The sequence below is a fragment of the Lipomyces oligophaga genome, assembly GCF_038497815.1.
Source record: "Lipomyces oligophaga strain CBS 7107 unplaced genomic scaffold V1516scaffold_1, whole genome shotgun sequence".
Taxonomy (NCBI): Eukaryota; Fungi; Ascomycota; class Lipomycetes; order Lipomycetales; family Lipomycetaceae; genus Lipomyces; species [Lipomyces] oligophaga.
In genome coordinates, this window is record NW_027117785.1 from 1,815,251 (window position 1) to 1,829,892 (window position 14,642).

Below are 14,642 nucleotides of genomic sequence, written 5' to 3' on the forward strand. Positions count from 1 at the left end.
ATAATGGCCATTTCTCCTCTTCTCTTCTAAATTTGTATTGGAATTCGTATTTCGCATAGTATATTGTATATATATTGTATATATAGAATATTATTATTATTATACATAATAGTATATTATATATAATAGTATATTACATACTACACGCAGATTTACGAACAGACGTGTTCTGTATTCTGCCGTTTCCTCTCTTTACCTGTTCACGATGTTTGACAGACGGACTGCACGATACGTTTCCATTATTGCGGACTTTTGGGTTTGTATGTTTTTGAATCCCTGAATTCCTCCTTTTCGATAGTATTCTGATTAAATACTAACTGATCCAGCGCTCGGATCCGGAAGTCATTATGTCTACTCCGCTTACGGACCGCAGCTTGCTGCTCGGCTTGGGTTCACCGCGACTGAGTCGTCCGTGATTGCAACTCTTGGCTCTGTTGGTGTTTACTTGTAAGTTGAAATCATTCTGGATCTATTTCATATTTGTTTACAGACGTCTAACCGAATAGTTCCGGTCCGCCTGCTGGAATTGTTATCGATAAAAAACCTCCTCACATCCCTATTTTGATCGGCGGTTGCTTGATTCTTTTCGGATACATGATGATGCGTTATGCTTTTGTCTCTGAACTCCGCTCAGTTGCCTTTGTTGGTATTTTCATGATTGTTGCTTCGTCTGGAAATACTTTTGCTTACCATGCCTGTGTCAAATGTGCCGCTGTAAATTTCCCGAATCGGCGTGGTACTGCAACGTCAATTCCTGTAGCTGGATATGGCCTTTCCGCTCTTTTCTTTTCTCAAATTGGCAACGCTGCGTTCCCCGGTGACACCGGTCGTTTTATGCTTATGCTTCCTCTTTTGGCCTCGGGTCTTGTTTTCCTTGGTGTGCCGTTTGTCCGACATATTCCTGTCGACAAGATTTTGGACACTGAAGTTGCAGTAGCACCGGAGAGCATTGCTTCCATCGAGACGGAGGGCCTTCTGCAACCTAGCATGACAACTCTCTCTTCCTCCTCCTCAACTGAAAAAATTGCTGAAAAGAACTACCAGTCCATTTCTGAGTTTGAGCAAGACTTAGGTTCGTCAGTTGCGTCTGCGGATGACGAGAACGCATCTATGGTCGATGAGGTTGTTCTTCCCGAAGGAACTGACGAGATTGATATTCATGGGTGGGCTCTTTTCCGCGACTGGCGGTTCTGGACTCATTTTTCTATCCACGGTCTTCTTTCTGGCTGCGGCCTCATGTATATTTTGTCTGCTGGTTACGTTCTTCGTGCCTTGTTCACGTACCGTAATCCGTTCATTTCACCCGCAGACTTGCAGAAGAACCAGGCTATCCAGGTTTCCCTCGTATCGTCCTTTTCGTTCATTGGCAGAATTATTGCTGGTTTTACCGCCGACAAGCTCAAGAAAAATGGTTACCAGCGTATGTGGGTCATTCTTGCGTCATCGATTCTGTTCATGTTTGCCCAGATCGGTGGGTTGACCATTACCTCGTCGCGTTTTATGTGGTTCATTTCAGTCTGCAACGGTGCTGCCTATGGTGCCTTGTTCGGATCCTACGCGTCCATTATTTCGGAGATTTTCGGCCTCAAACGTTTCTCCGAGAACTATGGATACCTTACTGTTGCAACCGTTGCTGGTTCTGATATTTTTGCTTTCGCATTTGGAGCCATCTACGACGGTAACAGCTACTTCATCGACGAAACTCAGTACATGTACTCGCCAACTCAGTCCTTCAATGAAACTTCGCCTTATTACGGTGAGACTTCATATTCTTATTATGATGAGTTTACGAACACGACTGTTCGGCGATTCGGCTCCCAGGTCGGTCAAGTCTGTGAGTATGGTCTTGACTGTTACCGCAAAGCATTCGCTATCACACTTCCTGGTTCGATTCTTGCTGCTTGTTTGGCGTTGTTTGTTATTCGTTACGAGAACTTGAAGTCCCGTCGTTTGGCTGCCGAGGCGGAAGAGAAACATATTACTCCTCACGAACATATCATCACTGAACAGGAAGCCGAAGAAGAGATTGTTGTTGAGGCTGACGCTATTTAAATTAATGACATTTACAATTACATTTATTACAATACATCATCCGTGTCTGCGATGATTTGATACAGGGGTTTTCTTTTATATATCAATTGATTTTTTTTATGTCAGTTGATCATTTATTATTATTTTTATCTCATCTTCATAAATGATGATTCAATTAGATTTGGTTACGGTGTTATTTTTACGGATGCAGGTTCATATTTTCTTTACATGTTGTGGATTTGTGAGTTTTTAATTTGACTCTGCAGAGCGTCAACCGTCATTGCTTGGAAATTTGACGTTTGATATGTATGTTGTATTGGTGAGTGAATGGGGTGGTGACGACAAATGTTGCATAGGTTATTAATAATCAATGATTTCATTATTAAATAGTTCTGTAAGTTTTAACATCAAGAGGATAGGATAAATCTCGTAATTTCAAGAGGTTCTGATCTGGGATGAGAAGAAATAATATAAGAAAGTATTGCTCTCCAGTGACTTGGTTTCATAAAGCTGAGACTCACTTATCTTCCATTACAATTGAATTCTTCAATTCTCTCCAATATTTGGGTTAATTTTTATTCTTTACCCATTGACTAATAATTTTATAAGATCATTGTGAAGTGACCTAGTCACAAGATTTGGGATCATATGTCATAATAAACGAATGCCGTAATTAATCATGAGCAGATTGAAAGAGCGCCTATATAACCTGATCAGGAATCTGCAATAAACTGCACATCTTAGAACATTCACCTCCAGTTTACAAAATCTTGGTGGAATGAATGTCTTGAGCTAGTGACACCATGAAATCTCTAACCGCGTATCAGAGATATTTTTAAGTCCATTGAGCAAACTTTCTCCTTGTTCCTTCTTCTCCTTATAAAGATACAATTATTCTGACGCAAATAGTTCAGAGGGAACACTAGATGTCTCCTGGCCGTCAATTTGAATATTTTGATTTTGACTACCCAATTGCTTTAATATCAATTTGCCTTGCTTTACTATAGTCCTCAGCAGCTTGTAACATTGTCCAAGAGCAATTGCATTTTACTTTTCTCCAGAGCATTCAGCTGCTTCAATCTTTCGTAGACCATAATGCAATCTAAAATGATATCAATCGGCATCTAAGGATGCACTAGATATATTTGCTCTTTCTTCTTATACCACATGCTAGCTGAAAGAAGGTCAGAAAATTGCGGAGATTCATCATTACAATACTGACTATAAGACTAGCTATAACCAATTCAGGTCCTTGCCATTGAAAACATACATAATTATGCATCATGTATTGATAAGCTTGGAAAGCTCAAAGAGAGGCTGCAAGGGCAGAAGCTAAAATCAATTACAGAGATTGACCTCATGATGATAGCACTTGGATAACCTTACGATGTCATCTATATCATTGAGCTTTTACGGTTAAGCTAATCCAATGTAAGATATAAGTTTAACTGTTAAAGGCTCTTCACTGATTCTTATCTCTATGCACAACAAATGTCATTTGAGAAAATTTGATTATTTTGTGCCTATTGGCTTCTGAAATAACTGCATCGAAGTTCGACACAACTGCATAACATATCTCCATCCTATCATGGATCGAAATAGAGTAACTATCCAGAAAACAATATTATTAGTGTAATGAAAATCTCGATTTTGCGCGCTGTAATAATCGTTCAATGGCGGTCAAATCGGTATGAAAACCATTCTCGTGATCTTCGGGAAGCATGTCACGATAAGCAACTCTAGAGAGCTGTAGTGGAGGAAAGCTGGCGTCTATCTTGTTTTCCGGGGGGGGCAATCAATGGCCAGAAAGATATAGAGCATTTGATCTTGTAGACTGATTATTGTTGATAGATGAAGACAACGAAGAATGACTGTCGTGAGAAACTGGTATTCAGTAGTGAATCAGTACGAATTATGTGCCCGATAGCAAGTCCAACTTTCAAGACTCAGATTGAACACTTCAATTTTAAAACTTCCAACTGATATAAATGAAGGGTTTAATGAATTTAGCTTTAGCACAACTTTTAGTCAATTAAGATCCAATAGTTCTTCCACAAGGCTAAAATCTCTGTTACACTCAACATTTTGTCTCGAGACGATATAGTATAATCCGCATTTGCGGTCCAAGAAAAAAAGCAATTGGAATTTATATCAGTGTTGTAAAACGTTAAAAATACAAGATGATAAAATACCAAATGTTGGATATCCATTAGCCATTGCATTCAAATTCTCAACTAGTCAATCAATACCTCCCAAACGGCACAATAGAATTAGAGTGCCGACTTAGCTTCAATTCATAATCGATCGTCTTCGAATGGCCTGTCAGCTTATTATATAAATCATTGAGGTCTGTAGCGAGCTGCGGAATGTCAAGTGACCCTGGAGTTTGTAAGTCCTCGAAGTCTGGTGAGATCGACGCTTTCAAGTTGTTCACTGTCCGTAGCAGGCGTTTAGCGATTTTCGACTGTGGCGACAAAAGTTTCAGCAGATCCAACGCAAGCGACCATTCATTCTGTGACAATTGGACTATCAAAACCGGAGCGTGCACGATCCCGGTGACTAGCACACCCAGTGCAGAAATAAAAAAGTAATGATATTGCACCGGCGAACTTAAGTATCTTGAGTACTCGAAATGTAGTTTCCATAACAGTCGGATAGAATCTAAGCTGACGTCAACCGCACGAATCGCAAACGAAAGATTCTGCGAAAATGCGTATAAAAATGGCCGATTTAGGGTTGCGACAAGATAATTGTGATTCAACCTTAGATAGAGCGGCAGCTTGACTGAGAATGTTGACGAAAACGCAAACGGGTCTCCAAATTGCAGCTCTATAGGTAGCTCCTGTTTCCACTGATCTATCGAACTGCCCAATTCATCGACTGCATCGATCCTCACATTGATACTTAACTCATCTGTCGTCGATCCAACTAGCGATGACGCTAGTGTCCACACTTTAGCGGCCAAACGCGTATATTCAACCATTGCTGACATGTGAAGATATCTCTGCCTCTCATCCTCATTGATCAGATCTGGACACTGAGGAAGTTGCTGCTCAATATTTTCATCTCGTAAAATATACGGTTTGTTTGTACTTTGCGCCAGCCGGCGATCAAGCACGTAGATACACCAAAAAATCATGCGACAACGGTCCGCCTGCTCGCGTACAGGAAACAACCGCGACAGTCTTTCACGGCTATGTAATCCAAGTTCCGTCACTAGCACGCTCGCAAATCCTAGCAATCTATACGCTTGTGACTCTTGTTCCCGATTTAATTCGTATAGGGTCATAAACCATAAACATAGCACGATGTATAAATCCGGCTGACCTGATACGATTTTCGGTTCCATCTTCCGCCGACAGTCTTCGTACATAGCCATAATTGTATCCGTCAGTGAATCCGAAACCGCCGCAGAACAAGATATCGCAAGCTTCATCAACACTAGGTCCCGCTCCGGTGCACTCGACACGGATCCACGCGAGCGATATAGCGTGCCCAAATCTTCCAGCTTATTCTGCAGCTCGTATACACTAAACATCGGAAATATACTATTTATCTCCAGCTCGTACGTCCGTAGCATCCGCCAGCAATTCGCAAACCCGATCCCAAAAAATCCGCAGTCGACCACCGAACTATCCTCGACCGCGATCGTTTCCGCAGATAGTGGTGGAGTACATAGGTCGCCCACTACTTGTGCTGTCTCGTGTGTATCACCGAATATTGAATCAAGTAACTTTGTGCAATCGTACTCATCGAAAGAACTTGTCTCGGTCCTGCAAATGTTATTTCCAGCTCATCTGCTGCTAGAGCGATCAAGACACCTACAGCAGTTCACTCGCATGCGGCCCATCCGGCGTCACGCATGGCATATTCCTCGCCAGGCATTCTTCGCATGGCGGCGAACCCACACAAATAATTCTCTGGTTCTTACATGCCAAACTAGAGCTTGTTAGTTTTGCTTTCCACGTTTGCTTCGTCGCCGCGTCTACTTTACCAGGCCCCACTTCCATGATTTTGCCGTCTGCGCTTCTGCCGACCAGAACTAGCGATTGGTTTCCGTGTATGTTCAAAGTCGACCATCGCAGTGTGATATTAATATATTGTTTTAAATTATGATATTGTATTAAATACTTTGATTATATTTTAAAAATGAAGAATAGTAGGAGTAACGATAATCCGGGGAAACTGGTATCGAATGCGGGGTACGCCGCAGAACTGACTGTTGGCCGTATACATGAGTTATTTTATTGTCGGCAATCGTTCAAATTTCAATGGACAATGATGTAAATATTTATTATATATCTATATATTCATATAGATAACTTGCCTTATAAAACTCACATGTATATAATATAGAAGAACCGGGTCACAAGTAGCCACATAGCATGGAGATCTTGTACTAAGTACCTAGAAGGAATGAAATTATGTAATTATAATTCTTATTCATCAACGTTTTTCATATTTATTTCGCGTCTACGCCTATTTCTTCCTAAAATTGTAAAGTAGATTTATATTTAAAACATGTAAATCTTAAGTCTTGATATAAACCTACCCGCGGCATGTACTCGGCCGGCATACAAAGCTAGCTACCGCGGTTAATGCTTGTTGTCTTCCCGTATGCCACTGGGCCTATAGTCAAGATCCACAATTCAATTCGGCAAAGTAATCTGGGTGATTTACAAAAGTCTTGAATTCCAGTTCCGAATCAGAATTCTCGTCGCCCCCAAAATATCCTGAATCGGAAACATTATCTGGATCCGACCCTAATTCTAAAGAGTCGTCGGATAACGAATCCAGTAATGACTTGGATAAAAGATGGTCAGCATAGGCTTCTATGGAAGTAAAGTCCGAATATACTGAGTTTATCGGCGGATGCAATGAAGACGATTCGCACGGTTGATACAAATACGAATGAAAGAATGGTTCATCTTGTACATCCGAATGTTCTGATAAATCCGGGTAGATTAGCTCTGAACACTCTTGCCGACACGTATCAATTTCAAACAACGACTGATGTTGACAGTTTAAATCATACATGCAACAACCATAATCGCTACGCCTATTCAAATCGTCGAAACTATATCCAACATGAAAAATTTGGTACCTGACCGGGACTCGAACATATCCTATCGCAAAATAGTCTGGTAGTGTATAAGTAACCACCATCACCTGTGTGATACAGAGTTGGATGTGTTTGACTATATTGGACGATATGTGTATGGTCATTGGAATAATTTCAGGTTCGCATGGGTGTGTAATTTGCACAGTTGCCAGAATAGTGTAACCTGGTGTATCGCTAATTGCATTTGGAATTTGATCTTCAATATTCTTGGCCGGTTTAACCTCAGCCTGTTCAGCTGCAATTCCATTTAATCTGCTCACTTGATGTCCAGCATCATGATCATAATATCCAGTATAAGCATTTTGTCGCGAAATGAATTTGGTTCTCCAAAGTTTCGACATCAACAGCTTCATTATTTCGCCAAATATGCACCCTGCTTTCCACATCTCTTTCAGTCGTACAACTCCTCCAATCGTCCACTTAGAAATAAAGTAATGAAATTTAATTTGACATGATTTCAAGTGCAATAACGATACCGATAACTTGCCTTTGTCCATGTTATTCAAACTTAAGTAACCCAGAACAATATCCTGGGATCGTTCAAGTCATAGCTATTTATCATATTCAGCTTAGCCGATTAGGAGAGATGTACACAATTGCAAAATTCCCTTGCATCAGACACGGATAAACAATATATTCATCTTTAATGTAATATTACATGGCTATTGTTATTGTTTACTTCACTGTTTACTTAATATCGATCAATTAATATAATATGGACATCACGTGCCAAGTCTTGCTTATACTGACGAACCGACCTTGTAATTAACAGCAACGATCTCACTAGCCAGGGGACTTGTCCAGAACGATCCACTTGGATACTCGTATACGTTCCAAGTAGAAGGTTTCATTTCAACCGAGTATCCAGGCACTGTTGGTGTCACAAAAAAGCCATCCTTGATTTGCGTTGGAGTTTTGAATTGGTCATGAAGCGTATCGATGTACTCGAGGAGACTCCGTTTACCAGACACACAAATGTAATCTATGGTAGAGAGGTGCTGAGTATACTCTGGTAGTCCTACGCCACCGGAATGAGGGACCACTGGAGTATTGAACTTCTTTGCAAGTAACAGCACTGAAAGAACTTCATTCACTCCGCCTAGTCGGCACGAATCAATCTGACAAATGTCAATCGCTCCGAGCTGCAAAAATTGTTTAAACATTGTTCGGTTGTGACACATTTCTCCAGTAGCCACCTTTATCCCGTAGGGCTCCAGTGCCTTCTTGATCGCCAGATGACCGACTATATCGTCTGGCGAAGTTGGCTCCTCAATAAACCTGATTGTTAATAAAGCCTCCAATTGCTCAGCAGTAGACGTACCATGGCTTAAATTCCGCAAGCTGCTTCATATACTCAATCGCCTCTGGAACCGACCAGACTTGGTTCGCATCGACCATCAAGACATTTCCTTGATCAAATCCCAAGACCTCGCGGGCAATTTTCAAACGTCGACGGTCTTCAACCACACTTCCGCCAACTTTAAGCTTGAAATGATGATATCCTTCTGCAAGCGTATCAGACAGCAAAGATTTCATTTTCTCATCTCCATATCCCAACCATCCGGCCGATGTAGTATACGCCTGGACAGCCTTGTCATTTTTGGCATTGTTGATACGCTCCTGCTTGCCTTGTTCAGCTGCATGAAGAATTTCCAATGCTTCGTTTGGTGTTAAAGCATCCGTGATATATCTGAAATCAATACATCTTACAAATTCTTCTGGTGTGAAGTCAGCGACGATCTGCCAAACAGGTTTTCCAACCACTTTGGCCCACAAATCCCAGACCGCATTAACCACTGCAGCCAAGCCAAGATGAATAACTCCTTTTTCGGGTCCAATCCACCGCAGCTGAGAATCACCAACCAGATACCTCCAGGTCTGGCCCATATCAGAAACCAAGCTAGTCAGAGTTTTACCGACCAATCGGTGTGCCACGTTCTGGATGGCTAATGTGACAATATCGTTTCCGCGTCCAATTGTGAATGTCATACCATGCCCTGAAAATTCGGTATTCGTCCTCAAAATCACGTATGCGGATGAATAATCACCATTCTCGTTCATTGCGTCGGATCCGGTCTTATCCAGCGATGTCTAGTGCGGTCAACATCGATCTTACATAAACCTCTCCGTTATAGACACCTACCGGAAATCGCACATCCTTAACCTCGAAGCTAGAGATTACAAGAGTTGGATCCATTTTTTTTCCGAATATTTCCGTTAATTACGTGAACAATTGATTTACTTCGGACAAGGACCATTATATAGCTTCGAGGCCAGCCGCAAACTTGTGGGGGTGATCAATTAGAACGTAAGGTCGGTGAGGGGGACAAAAAAATATCAGAATATAGTAAAGAGATGAATCTAATCTGGAGGGAAGATGAATAATTAAATAATTTGAAGAATTCAAATATGGCGACGAGAGCTAATGTAGCGCAATTTTAGTAAAGTATTGATATAACGTGAAATATCAGCTCAGATCAAAGCATGGACCTGGAGCTTGGTCCGAGTCGACTCTAATTATTTAAGTAGATTTGAACATTCATTGCAACCTGATTGCGTATTTTTTCAAAAATCAGATCTGTGAATAAGCTTATTATACTTTCAATTGGTGAAAATAGACTAAAATCAAGAGTATGTTACGATTGACAGGCACTTTTTAATATCGTAACTAGCACTATGTAGTTAGTAGTCGTAGTTAACCGCTGTTGAAAACTAAGAACCAAGATATATAGTAGAGACTGACACTGGAACTAAGCAAAGTAGATATGGCTATGTGCATATGCTGTAGCAATTGCAGAAGAGTTTGAGAATGAGGCCATGGCCTGCTTTCGTTTCTGCTCAAACGGACAATTTTGAGAATCTGTTAGTAACTATTGTAATGTTACTTCATTACTGCAAATTAATTTAGTTATACGGTAATCAAGATATCGTGGCAAACATTTACAAAGCTTAAATTATTGTTGACATCTTGATTTTGAGAGTGCACTTATTTTTCTGAGAAACATATGTGATTCTCTATCGGATCTCTACTCTAGTATTCAAACTATTCAGCTACTGATTTCATGTGACGGTGTAGTCTGAAATTCTACGTATGCGCTCTGTTTACCTTAAAAAAATTTCCTATTTCTGGCAGAATAAATGTGTATATTTTATATCCGATTAGTCCAGGAAATACTTTTGTTCGATCTTAGAATCGATAGAACCAGTTGATAAATATTATCGATAGCTTTAATGTCAGTACTGCATCCTAAACAGGAAGCTGGACCACGTGCTAGATCACATGTCTGTAGCCGCATGTTGGCTGCAGCCCTGATCAGGAGGAATTCGGGCTGCCTCCGAGACTTACGGTGAGGATAATTGTACAGCAGGGTGAGAGACGATTTGTGACATATCTAGTTTGAGAAGACTAAGCCCGCTTTATATTTTCAATTGGAATTGGCCACTGAGTCTGCTGGAAGTGGTTGTCAAAAATCTAACTGAGCGAACTTACCTGTACCGTGATCTGGTAAGGCTGCAATGATGGACTCCGTTGTGTCCGTTGCAGCTGTATCGCCTGTGTCGTCTGCGTCACTGAGATCACTGAGACCACCTCGGCCAAGTAGATCTCCAGAAATGCCTGCGTATGAGGTTGACAATACTTCTGTTAATATTGAGGATGGGTGCGAGGACGAGGATGAGGTTGAGCGGCTGCGATCAGAGCATGAAGCTGCTCAGCTGAAAATTATCAGACTAGAATCAAAATTGGAAGAACTGCAACGACTACAAGATGTCCAGGAAGACGAGCTTCATCAAAAGCTACTGGAAATCGAAGCTGCCCAGAAGGAAACTTTAGAAATGCACGAGGAAAATCTGAAACTGACACAGGAGCTGGAAGCAGAGGTATGTACTTCTTTGTCTGCTGATTTAGATATTAATGCTAACTCCTGTCAGCGACACATGGTGACTATGCTAAAAGAAAAACGCGTTTCTTGGACTTCCGTGTCAAGCGCAACAACGGGTAAAGATATCGATCCTGTAGACACTGTCAGTGCGCAAACTCTTATTGACCGCACTTTGCAAATGAAATGCGATCAATATGAGCATGAGATCGAAAGTCTTCGGATAGACCTCGCCGATTTACATCTCAAAGCTGTTCGTTCGGAAGATACTTACTCATCGCATGTACAAACTATGCAAGAGAATATCGCGCAGCTACTAGTCCAGAATACAAAATTGACTGAAGAAATAGCCCGGCTAGAAAATTTACGAGTTGTGGACGATTCTTCGATTTTCCCTAATCCGGGCGAAAACTCCGGAGACATTAGTTCTAGTACAATGCCGCATGATCGAAGCGACGAGAGTGTTATAGTCCCAGTGAGCAGTCGCAATGGTGGATTTAACTATGACGAATTGCGGAATGTGAGTTCACTTGCGGAAGAGATTTTGGCGACGGCAGGAGATGATGTAGATAAAACGCCGAAACAATTTCTAGATGAATATCAAAAAGTTAAGGAAAAAAATATGTCTATGGCTGCATATATCGAGAGGATTATCCAAAAATTACTTGAAAACGAGGCTCTGGAATATATCTTGGAATCTGAAGCTTCGACAAGTACAAATATGAGGTCGAATGAATTTAACAAAGGCTTGTCACCACCCCGAGTGCTACCCAAAGGATCAAGGAATCGCAATGTGCCATCTATAAGTAGTGCATCTTCTGGATCTACTCGAACACCGTCACCATCAATATCTGGGACCACGTCCATTGACAGTGAAGGATCAAGTACACGCAGACCACCGCTATCAACCAGGCGTCGAACTCCGATTGGTATTGGAATTAATATTGAGCTGTCTCAATCTACAGAATTCTCCGATTCACGTTCCACATTATCAGTCCAAAATTCCATTGGTCCTCCAAGTTCATCCCCGAGTTTCACCCCAAAATTGGGTGTTCCTCTATCACCCTCTGCTCGCCGCGTTTCCTCAACAGGTCAAACCAGCATGCTCCCCTTGAAACTTGCCGGATCTGCTACACCGACGTCAAGCGAATCAGAGCTAGTCCCCACAGAGCCTACTTCAGAATCTCTTTCTCCGAATCCTGTAACCCCCACTGCTTCTGCTAGCACTACGCCACGTCGACGAGCAAGCAACTGGCTTGGATTTCTACAGTAAATATTTGTTGCTGCTTCATTCGTTTGTATCATATTGATGGGTTATATTGTTAGGGTTTTTTAGTGATGTACCTACAGTCCGGTTTCTATATCTTTTGGAGTTAATGTTCGGGATTAGTAATTTATATCATAATGACTATTTAATTGATGCGAGCTCAGTACGCATCACGTGGACGACTGCAATAAATTTTTGTCCCAATTGATTGCGTTCAATCATATTTTGGCGACTTACATGTATTTATTGCGTTTTGTTGTCTGCTTTTTTTTTATAGCAATTCTTCAGTATGGCAGATAAGCAGGAAAATGTTGTGGATTCCAAGGTGACGGAGAAGGCCGATTTGGAAGAAGAAAAGATTGCGCAAAAAGTCGAAGGATCCGTCGAGGCAGATTTGAAAGATAAAGCTGAAACTGAGACAAGCGAACCTGCTGAATTGGAGGCCAAGGTCACTGAGACGGCAGAAACGAATGAGAAGGAAGAAAAAAAAGTAATTTCTGACGCCTCTACTCTACCGCCGTCAACAGATTCCGGATTGATCCTTAAACAAGTTGAATTTTACTTTTCCGACCAGAATTTTCCGCGCGACAAGTTTCTTTGGACTACCGCGCAAGCGCACGATGGTTGGGTTCCTATTGCTACTATAGCATCATTTTCCCGAATGAGGCGTTTCCAGCCTCTAGAAATCGTTGTTGAAGCTTTAAAGCAGAGTAAAGATCTGCTTGAAGTGTCTGAAGATGGCAAGCAGGTCCGTAGAAAGCTACCTATCGAACCGCCTGCGCCAGAGGAGAAAAAGAACATCTTCAGGCGATCTGTATATCTTAAAGGCTTTGGCGACGAAACGCCGACTTCGCAATTTGATATTGAAAGTTTCATTGACAGCTTCGGGTATAAAGTGGCACAAGTTCGATTGCGCCGTGACGAGAAGAAGAAATTTAAAGGCAGCGTATTTGTCGAATTTGCCTCAATTGAGGACGCAGAAAGTTTTATCAAGACTGAACCGAAGCCCAAGTGGAAAGATAGTCAGGAGGATCTTATCGTTATGAGTAAACCGGACTATGTTACCATGAAAGAAGCTGAGAATAGGGAGAATCCAAGACTAGAGAACGGCAGAAGTAAACGCCCTTTCGATGCGTTCCGAGAATTGAACCGAAAACGTAAAGCGGAAGACGGAGAAGGTGACGGTGAAGAGCGAAAGTCAAGATCGGGTCGCGGTGGAAGAGGTGGTAGAGGCGGTCGAGGGGGTCGCGGTCGGGGCCGTGGAAAACGTCGTCATTAGATATTTAATAAAAGTTTTGTGATTTTTCTCTCTTCGTAAAAGCTATACTAACTTGCTAATATTACAGAGACATTGCAATTACATAAACACTCTAGATCAGTACACATTCCGTGCTCCATGCACTTGTATTTGGCCCTGTCCGCCTTGTCCCTGTCCTCCCCTTCGATATCCTCCGCGACCTCTTCCTGCTTGTCCACCGCGATTGTTATATCCCCCACGATTATAGCCACCACGATTGTTGAACCCTCCTCGGTTGTTATTATGCTGTCGCCGACCTTCTTCGCGTAATTGCTGATTTTTCTCTCGCGCAACTTCCAGTACGTCATCCGGAACTCGTAAATATTTAATTGTATTTCCTCGAACATAGCACTCTGGTAATCTGAAAAATCGCGTTCCATCCTACTTCATTAGTTTCAATTCCACTTCTACCTTGAATCAAAATACACACCTCAGTCGTCTGAACGACTTCCTTCAGAGTCAAATTCATCCACGCATCGCATTCGACTAAATGGCCATTTATCGTTTCCCCATCTTTAAGCTCTACCAAAATCGGATGACCTTGCGAAAGGATCAATAAGCTTAATGGAAGCTATACTGTGGATTAGATATGAAGCACAGAAAAAAAAATATTGATCTTGCAGTAGGACATTTCAGTTACCACTCACCATTATTAATTTCCAACGATAGAACCTATGAATTATATACTAATCGCTCTTCTCGCATCAACTACTTCTGATTCTCTTAATCACAATTCGACTCGAATCATCCGCTCTATTCCCGCTATTATTTCCAAAAGGATTTATAGAATTATTACAGGGCAGCAACTTTCGTCCATTCATAAGATATGTAAACTATGGCGTTTGTATAGGTAATAGTATACGCTCTGATATATCTCGGATCTGTGAGTCTAGTATTATTTTTTTGCAAGCATGCTGGATATCTTTATTGTGCCAAAATGAGAAACGCTATTTTCCTAAGTATCAACGTTTGCATCACTTGAAACTTATAGACCTATTTATATTCTGATTCATAGTTTAAGGTCCTAGAACCGATAATTTGTGTATA

At 41.4% G+C, this 14,642-nt stretch overlaps 7 protein-coding genes across 7 annotated transcripts; 3 read left to right on the forward strand and 4 right to left on the reverse strand.

Moving 5' to 3' along the window:
* The first annotated feature begins 45 nt into the window (after nucleotides 1-45).
* On the forward strand, nucleotides 46-2,417 carry V1516DRAFT_645877 (major facilitator superfamily domain-containing protein). The gene is made up of 3 exons (XM_066920182.1): nucleotides 46-260; nucleotides 327-447; nucleotides 507-2,417. Exons 1-3 carry the CDS (start codon nucleotides 206-208, stop codon nucleotides 2,050-2,052), a joined length of 1,722 nt encoding a protein of 573 aa, XP_066780170.1. The 5' UTR covers nucleotides 46-205; the 3' UTR covers nucleotides 2,053-2,417.
* Nucleotides 2,418-4,273: 1,856 nt separating this feature from the next.
* On the reverse strand, nucleotides 4,274-5,916 carry V1516DRAFT_662057 (fungal-specific transcription factor domain-containing protein; the record flags this gene model as incomplete). The annotated part of the gene is made up of 2 exons (XM_066920416.1): nucleotides 4,274-5,804; nucleotides 5,867-5,916. 2 exons carry the CDS (start codon nucleotides 5,914-5,916, stop codon nucleotides 4,274-4,276), a joined length of 1,581 nt encoding a protein of 526 aa, XP_066780171.1.
* A 440-nt stretch (nucleotides 5,917-6,356) lies between these two features.
* V1516DRAFT_669086 (uncharacterized protein) lies at nucleotides 6,357-7,812 on the reverse strand. Its single transcript, XM_066921120.1, has one exon. The coding sequence runs from the start codon at nucleotides 7,648-7,650 to the stop codon at nucleotides 6,667-6,669; it is 984 nt and encodes a 327-aa protein (XP_066780172.1). The 5' UTR covers nucleotides 7,651-7,812; the 3' UTR covers nucleotides 6,357-6,666.
* V1516DRAFT_669087 (enolase C-terminal domain-like protein) lies at nucleotides 7,813-9,710 on the reverse strand. Its single transcript, XM_066921121.1, has 3 exons — nucleotides 9,297-9,710; nucleotides 8,475-9,244; nucleotides 7,813-8,431 (listed from the first exon to the last, which is right to left on the reverse strand). The coding sequence occupies exons 1-3, from the start codon at nucleotides 9,348-9,350 to the stop codon at nucleotides 7,894-7,896; spliced, it is 1,362 nt and encodes a 453-aa protein (XP_066780173.1). The 5' UTR covers nucleotides 9,351-9,710; the 3' UTR covers nucleotides 7,813-7,893.
* An 807-nt stretch (nucleotides 9,711-10,517) lies between these two features.
* On the forward strand, nucleotides 10,518-12,668 carry V1516DRAFT_705893 (uncharacterized protein). The gene is made up of 3 exons (XM_066924153.1): nucleotides 10,518-11,032; nucleotides 11,084-12,300; nucleotides 12,358-12,668. The coding sequence occupies exons 1-3, from the start codon at nucleotides 10,670-10,672 to the stop codon at nucleotides 12,365-12,367; spliced, it is 1,590 nt and encodes a 529-aa protein (XP_066780174.1). The 5' UTR covers nucleotides 10,518-10,669; the 3' UTR covers nucleotides 12,368-12,668.
* On the forward strand, nucleotides 12,446-13,625 carry V1516DRAFT_83256 (uncharacterized protein). Its single transcript, XM_066924349.1, has one exon. It carries the CDS (start codon nucleotides 12,588-12,590, stop codon nucleotides 13,575-13,577), a length of 990 nt encoding a protein of 329 aa, XP_066780175.1. The 5' UTR covers nucleotides 12,446-12,587; the 3' UTR covers nucleotides 13,578-13,625.
* Nucleotides 13,363-14,369, reverse strand: V1516DRAFT_632399 (uncharacterized protein). Its single transcript, XM_066919969.1, has 3 exons — nucleotides 14,243-14,369; nucleotides 14,026-14,166; nucleotides 13,363-13,976 (listed from the first exon to the last, which is right to left on the reverse strand). The coding sequence occupies exons 1-3, from the start codon at nucleotides 14,243-14,245 to the stop codon at nucleotides 13,674-13,676; spliced, it is 447 nt and encodes a 148-aa protein (XP_066780176.1). The 5' UTR covers nucleotides 14,246-14,369; the 3' UTR covers nucleotides 13,363-13,673.
* Nucleotides 14,370-14,642: the final 273 nt, after the last annotated feature.

Excerpts from the sequence above, each read along its gene's own strand:
- V1516DRAFT_83256 (XM_066924349.1), top strand. The coding sequence starts at position 12,588 with ATGGCAGATAAGCAGGAAAATGTTGTGGATTCCAAGGTGACGGAGAAG.
- V1516DRAFT_632399 (XM_066919969.1), bottom strand. Across the intron at positions 13,977-14,025 it reads AAGTCGTTCAGACGACTGAG|GATGGAACGCGATTTTTCAG; the intron begins GTGTGTATTTTG and ends CTAATGAAGTAG.
- V1516DRAFT_705893 (XM_066924153.1), top strand. The coding sequence starts at position 10,670 with ATGATGGACTCCGTTGTGTCCGTTGCAGCTGTATCGCCTGTGTCGTCT. Across the intron at positions 11,033-11,083 it reads CACAGGAGCTGGAAGCAGAG|CGACACATGGTGACTATGCT; the intron begins GTATGTACTTCT and ends AACTCCTGTCAG.
- V1516DRAFT_669087 (XM_066921121.1), bottom strand. The coding sequence starts at position 9,350 with ATGGATCCAACTCTTGTAATCTCTAGCTTCGAGGTTAAGGATGTGCGA. Across the intron at positions 9,245-9,296 it reads TTAAGGATGTGCGATTTCCG|ACATCGCTGGATAAGACCGG; the intron begins GTAGGTGTCTAT and ends TGACCGCACTAG. Across the intron at positions 8,432-8,474 it reads CTTGCGGAATTTAAGCCATG|GTTTATTGAGGAGCCAACTT; the intron begins GTACGTCTACTG and ends ATTAACAATCAG.
- V1516DRAFT_645877 (XM_066920182.1), top strand. The coding sequence starts at position 206 with ATGTTTGACAGACGGACTGCACGATACGTTTCCATTATTGCGGACTTT. Across the intron at positions 261-326 it reads TATTGCGGACTTTTGGGTTT|CGCTCGGATCCGGAAGTCAT; the intron begins GTATGTTTTTGA and ends TAACTGATCCAG. Across the intron at positions 448-506 it reads GGCTCTGTTGGTGTTTACTT|TTCCGGTCCGCCTGCTGGAA; the intron begins GTAAGTTGAAAT and ends CTAACCGAATAG.
- V1516DRAFT_669086 (XM_066921120.1), bottom strand. The coding sequence starts at position 7,650 with ATGGACAAAGGCAAGTTATCGGTATCGTTATTGCACTTGAAATCATGT.